The sequence below is a fragment of the Gadus macrocephalus genome, chromosome 13, assembly GCF_031168955.1.
Source record: "Gadus macrocephalus chromosome 13, ASM3116895v1".
Lineage (NCBI taxonomy): Eukaryota > Metazoa > Chordata > Actinopteri > Gadiformes > Gadidae > Gadus > Gadus macrocephalus.
The window spans coordinates 7,017,805-7,024,178 of record NC_082394.1 but is presented as its reverse complement, the minus strand read 5'-3'; the positions used below and the strand labels follow the sequence as shown (position 1 = coordinate 7,024,178).

At 47.6% G+C, this 6,374-nt stretch overlaps 1 protein-coding gene across 1 annotated transcript in view; it reads right to left on the bottom strand.

Moving 5' to 3' along the window:
• The window catches only part of LOC132470372 (calcium-dependent secretion activator 1-like), a 73,615-nt gene that overhangs the window by 17,611 nt on the left and 49,630 nt on the right, over positions 1-6,374 (bottom strand). Inside the window, 8 exon segments of the mRNA XM_060068931.1 lie at positions 566-689; positions 905-968; positions 1,079-1,157; positions 1,160-1,179; positions 2,021-2,037; positions 2,039-2,125; positions 2,127-2,209; positions 3,329-3,469. Of these exon segments, the coding sequence (XP_059924914.1) occupies positions 566-689; positions 905-968; positions 1,079-1,157; positions 1,160-1,179; positions 2,021-2,037; positions 2,039-2,125; positions 2,127-2,209; positions 3,329-3,469 (615 nt within the window).

The window sequence follows — 6,374 nt, the reverse complement described above, 5'->3', positions numbered from 1 at the left end:
AGTGTTCCCGAGGCGAGACCATCGCTGAGGCAACTGAGAGGCTGCTGTTTCACCGCGAGCAGCAGTCAGCTCGTTCAGAGGTCAGAGGTCAGGAGACAGCAGGGCATGGGAGGGTTGCATCAACAGGAAGCTAGCGGTGGGAGTGGGGAGAGGACATTCGTCGAAGGGGGGAATTACGGTCTGAATTGTATCCAGCCTCGCTCCGCACAATGAGAGACCAGCACATCAAGAGATTTCAGGGCTTTGGATTTGAATGCATTTTTACTCACACAACTCTACACAAAAGGAAACTTGGCCTACAGAAACAGCACAGAGCTAAAGCAGGCCTGAAACAAAGGAGAGAGTTATTTGGACTGAGATACAAAAACGGGGACCGACTGAAATGATTTGGGATAATTGACCGTGTGTAATACGCACAACCCAGTAGAAAATAAAGCAGGAACCGCCATTTCAGTCGTTAATAAACGTTATAAAATGTTGCTAAACAACACCACAAATACAATTCTCATCCCAATCATGTTTTTGGCATCCTTGCGATAGTCATTATCGATTGCTTATTGATTACCTTCAATGATCGCATATTCTGTGATGCGCTGGTAGTTGATCTGAGCCGCCTGCTCCAAGCATTTGCGGATGACTCCCTTCACCTCCTCTTGTGGCACTGGCGTCACGATGTCCTTCATCAGGACCTACCGCACGTTATGGACGACATTGTGTTGTTTAAATGTGTTTGTTGTGTGTACACGTATGCGTAAGTGATTTTATGTGTGTGTGTGTGTGTGTGTGTGTGTGTGTGTGTGTGTGTGTGTGTGTGTGTGTGTGTGTGTGTGATTATGTTTGTGTGTGTGTGTGTTGTTTGTACATATATGCGTATGCATGTGTTTGTCAGTTATGTTGTACAAACCCTCTCAAGCAAAGACAGAGTGGCCTTCAATGCACCCTCAGGACGGCCAAAAGGAAAACAGTATCTGTAAAACGACAAAAGAACCCATTTCCGACCAACATTACGAAAACAACAGCCAAGACAAGGCTATTTTAGCGATAGGACCGGCCCCCATTGCACAGAGCCTCAATTCACCTGAACTGTACGATCTGGTTCTCCAGTATGACGCGCAATCGCTCCTTGATCTCCTCAAAGCGCTCCTTCTCATCCACCTCACCGTGCTCAACCCATCCGGCCTGAAACGCAGAGAGCCAAACACATGAAGCCGGGCGGCCTGGGCCTCTGGTGCGCGTCTGTCATCACATTGTCGACCGTTTCTTCCACCTCCACTAACGACAAGCCTGCAATGTGTGAGAGAAGAATATCTCCTGTCTGTTCCTGCATATCACACATAACACACACAACACAATGACACCATCTCACCTTTTGGGGCCTTGGAGGGGTGGGACTTTGGAGTCCCTCCTCATCTAAACTTGAATTTGCTTGCCTTGCACAGGAGGTGGTGGTCCCCGGCTCAGGGCCCTGAGAGCTCTGTTTGGGGACTGTGGGCCCTCACACCCTACCACAGGGTCCCCCAGTTATTGCTGACCTCTCTGACTTTAAGGGATGCATGGTGGGGGTGAATGAGATGGACAACATGAGACTATGGCAACAAAATGATGAAGAGAAACAGAGAAAAAAGGAAAAATCATGGAGAAAGGGGACAGTTGTAAATAATAAAACACACAAAACCAGCAACAACATGATCGTATTGAAACCAACAACTAGAAGGCAAACTGAAAAATAACTCGACAGAAAATCACAATTGAAACACGTAAAAAAAATGCTCAATCAAACAATAAAACAACGAACAATGTGGGGACGTTTGAAGCTGGAGACAATGCATCCCCTCCACTAATATCCCTCCCACCTAGCTAACACCTCCCCTTACCACCACGCCTGAGTACAACACACACTCCACGCTTGATTGCACAGCGTCTCTCCCCGGGCCAAATAATAAAGCTACCACATTCAAACCCCCCACCATGGGTGTCTCACACGGGGGGGGGCGGGGGGGGGGGGGGGGGGACGACGCACCTGTTCCCGTGCACGTGGGGAAGCGCAGAAGGCGAAGCTGTAGTGGAGCAGGGTGGGGTCGATCATGGCCCCGTTGTCGGCCCGGTTGAGCAGGTCGCGGAGGTAGCCACAGGTGTCTGTGACACCCCCTGACCCCGTTCCTGGCGCAGTACTCGTCCAGCACAAACACCTGGCCTGGGCTGAACCACCCTGTGGACGAGGCAGACGAGCAGTGAGCCCCAGCATGATCCCGGGCCAGGCCGTCCTACAACGACCTGACCGATCACAGCCCTTGCTGCTGCGTGGCGAATATAAAAAACATACATGTCCGGTAGGATTGAATATAATAAGACTTTCTTCATACATGATCACACACTAACTCTTAGAACTGATGTTAAGCTCTATCAGTCAGATTAGTCAGTCGACATCCAGACACGAGAATGAAATGATCACACCCAACAAATTGGGTGGTGATCGATTTCAAAACACCATTTTCTACGGGTTGTGAATAGACCAAGCACTTTTCAGCAGTGCATGTTAATGATTTTGCAACATCTTTATCACATGGGTACATTGCGTTTCCCAACCTATTTTACATGGAGCAGATTCATCTTGCATTAGCGTCCACGTACAATTGGCTTCGGAAACGCAATACTGCCCCCCGGTGTACATTCTCTGATAGAAAGATCTTGGATCTTTGCGAAGCTACCGGCTACACAGAAGTGTAAACTCAGATCAGGGATGGGCAAATGGCGGCCCGCGGGCCGCATACGGCCCGTATCCTCACTCAGTCCGTTGGCCACTGTTTTTCCGTTTTGTGACATCATTGAATGATGATGTATATGAGCCCTTTGCACTGATCAAAATACTAACCAATCATGTGGCTGTTTGAGCATGGAAAACATGAAATTAATGTATGTTGGTTCAATCAACATACCATACATAGGTTATGAATCTGGAAGATTTTGTAGGTAGTGGCCATCCCCAAAATGCACCAGAATACAGGAAATCATATCCAACAAATTCAAAAATGTGTAGCTTCTCTCAGTTTACGTCTGGTTGAAGTGCACAGTCACATGGCCCTCTCATGGTGATGATGAAGAATTGTGGCCCTCTTTATCATGAAAGTTGCCCATCCCTGTGAGACTCAGATGGAGTCAATGCCTTGTTCGTCACATAGTTGAAGGTGTGAGTGTGTCAGCAGTAGTGCTAAGGCTAAGCTCTTTTATTCATCCCGTGGTGAAGGTGTGAGTGGCTGGGTCACCCGCAGTACAAAGGTTGCGCTCCATTCATCACAGGGTGGAGGTGTGAGGGCTGGGGGCGGGTCACCTACCAGGCAGCAGAAGGTGTCGTTGAGCCTGTGGTCCAGGGTCAGCCGCTGAACCATCTCGAACAGCGCGGCGTGGTCAAAGCTACACGGGTTAGCCGAGATAAACTCATCCATGCCGTGTTTCTGAGCTCTGTCTGCGTCTGTTGGTCCAGACGCCAGCCGGAGGGGAAGCGGACAGCGTTCATGGGGAGAGGAGACCAGTGAGGTGCAGGCAGACAGCAGAACGGCACACAACTTAATTCATATGGTATCAAGGATACATGATAAGACAGGTAAAATATAGGGGGGGGGGGGGGGGTACTCTAGCTACTTCTAGTGCAAATTCAAAGAAAAAAAGAACCAAAAGTAAGGTTTACATTGTCAACTTGCATTGTGTCAGAGAGTCACTGGATGTGTTGTATAGGAGCCAAGCTCTGTGGGTTGAGGGCATTCCACTGTGGCATGCAGGCATCTACTCACTAAGTGTTTCACATTCCTCATATTAACACCAAGGGGCCGAGAACACAGTGGATAAAAGTGCAGGTTAGAGATCATTGCATTCTTAGTATTCATATTCATGTGTTCAAGAGATTCTGCCATTCGTTATTTTTTATGTCATTCAACTCCTGAAAAATGTTGGGGTGCGTGCTGGGAAAATAAAGAGAATTAAGAGAATATATATGTATGTATATATAAATGTCCCTTTAAGCTGTTTGCTTTGTGAACCAAAGCCTGTGAGCTGAGGCCGACTAATGTAAAGGAAACTGTCCAAAGAATCCTAGAAGATGGATGGATCTTCACAGCAAAATTAGAACTGTACTCCTAAACAGCCAACACAATGGCATGAACGCTTTCTTGTACAGGTGGCTTATGAACCAGCGCTGAAATAAAAGAAGCTCACTGATCCTCAACGCAGTACAAAAGAATAGATAGCAGAACTAAAATGTGTGTCGTTCACCCTATTATTCTCGGCGCTGCGCTAAACGTGTGCAGAGAACAGGACAATGGCGTTCCCCAAATAGAACAGAGGCGCTTTTGTGTCGCCGACTGTGAGCGGCAGGTGTCGTGCTGGCGTGTGTGTGTGTGTGTGTGTGTGTGTGTGTGTGTGTGTCACTGAGATGAGCGGTGATGATTCGGGAGGGGGGAGGGGGGAGGGGGGGGGGGCGTGCCAGTGGGGGGAGGACTGAGCTCATCAGTACGGGGGCAAGGGGTCGGGCGGGGGGTCGGAGTTGGGGAACGGGACCGCAGTTGTCAACTGCGATGATTTTCGACCCCATCTCGGGTCGGTGATAAAGGGGGGGGGGGGGGGGGAAGGCTCTCTACGTCGTTGATGACAGCCATGCACGGAGTCTATCCACTGAACATGAACCCCTCCGGGCTCTGATAAGCATAGGATGATGTTCTAATCTGGATTAGGTAATGATCTAATCTGGATTAGGTAATGATCTAATCTGGATTAGGTAATGATCTAATCTGGATTAGGTAATGATCTAATCTGGATTAGGTAATGATTTTATCTGGATTAGGTAATCCTCTAATCTGAATAGGGTTGTGCTCTAATCTGAATAGGGTAATTATATATTCTGAGTAGGTTAGTGCTTTAATCTATGAAGAGTTAGGATCTATTCTTAACACGATAATGCTGTAATCTGAATAAAGTAATGCTCTAATCTTAATAGGGTAATGCTCTAATCTGAATATGGTAATGCCAAAATGTTAATAGGATAATGCTGCAATCTGAATATTGGAGAGCTGTTATTATAACAGCAAAAGGAAAAAAAAGGAAAAAAAGGAAAGGACCTGGGACAGGAGCTAATATAGCTGATCGATGAGGCAAGAAGGACAAGCAAAGCCAGACAGGTGGTGTCTGGGTCTACAGACACCCGGAGAAGACAGTGAAGTGAAGGAGAGAGAGACAGAAAGATAGAGCGAGAGTGCTAGAGACAATGACAGAGAAAGAGATAATGATTGAAAGAGACAGAGGGAGAGAGCGAGAGAGCGAGAGAGCGAGAGAGCGAGAGTGAGCGAGCACGTGTCAGACAGAGACGGAGACAGCATGTGTCAGACAGTGAGTGTGGCAGGTGTGAGGGCTACTGAGTGCAGGGCGTTGAAAGAGTGGTGACCTTGCTGAGGAGATGCACTTGAGAACCACTGGGGGGGTGGGGGGGGGGGGGGGGGTGATGGAGCCACTGATAGGGCAGTAGTATCCAAAGAGCAGAGAGAGACATGAGGCTGAGGTTGATCTATGCGAGATAGTGGAACGGCTACACCCCCTTAGACATGTGTTGGAAAACAAGGAGAAACCCCTTATCACCGGGGCGGTAATCTTATCTAGGGGAGAGCGTTCTGTCTTCTACAAAGCAGGGTAGAGTGGGGGGGAGGAGGAGGAGGAGCAGGAGCAGAATTGTGAAGAATACACGGTTACTTTTGCATACATCAACGTACTATCACATGCTGTAGAACAGTGTGACCTCTCTCTGTGATTTGAAATGTCATGCACATTTGGCAGACCCCTTCATCTTATTTTGTAGTTGATTTTTTATATTTTTTTGCATTCCATAGTTGTTGTTTTTTTACGCATTTGCAAGTTGACAATACTTGAAGTATGTTGCATTCTAATTCATGGTGTACCACAGAGCAAACTAACAGGCATACCACTACTGGGGCACTCTAATAGGGTTGCAATACAATGTGGTGCACGCACATGGTTTGTAGCATGAAGCGGACAGAGGCAAAACTGTGTCATTCACTGGAAGATGGGGAGAGGTGAGTGGATGAGGTAAAAAAACAAAAATCTGCTCATTCTATCAAACATTAATGAAGACATGTCACATGTGTCCTCCTAGACAGACAATCCAAAAGGGCAGTCCACAAAATACATTTATTGCCTCGTTTTAAGGAGGGAGAAATGTCTTCCGGTGGTGTAGCTACTGGTCTTCTCTCTCTCTCTCTCTCTCTCTCTCTCTCTCTCTCTCTCTCTCTCTCTCTCTCTCTCTCTACAGTCCCATCATGTAGCAGGAGGGAGGAGATATCTGGAGTATTTTGTGGTAAGACGGGGGAGGCCTG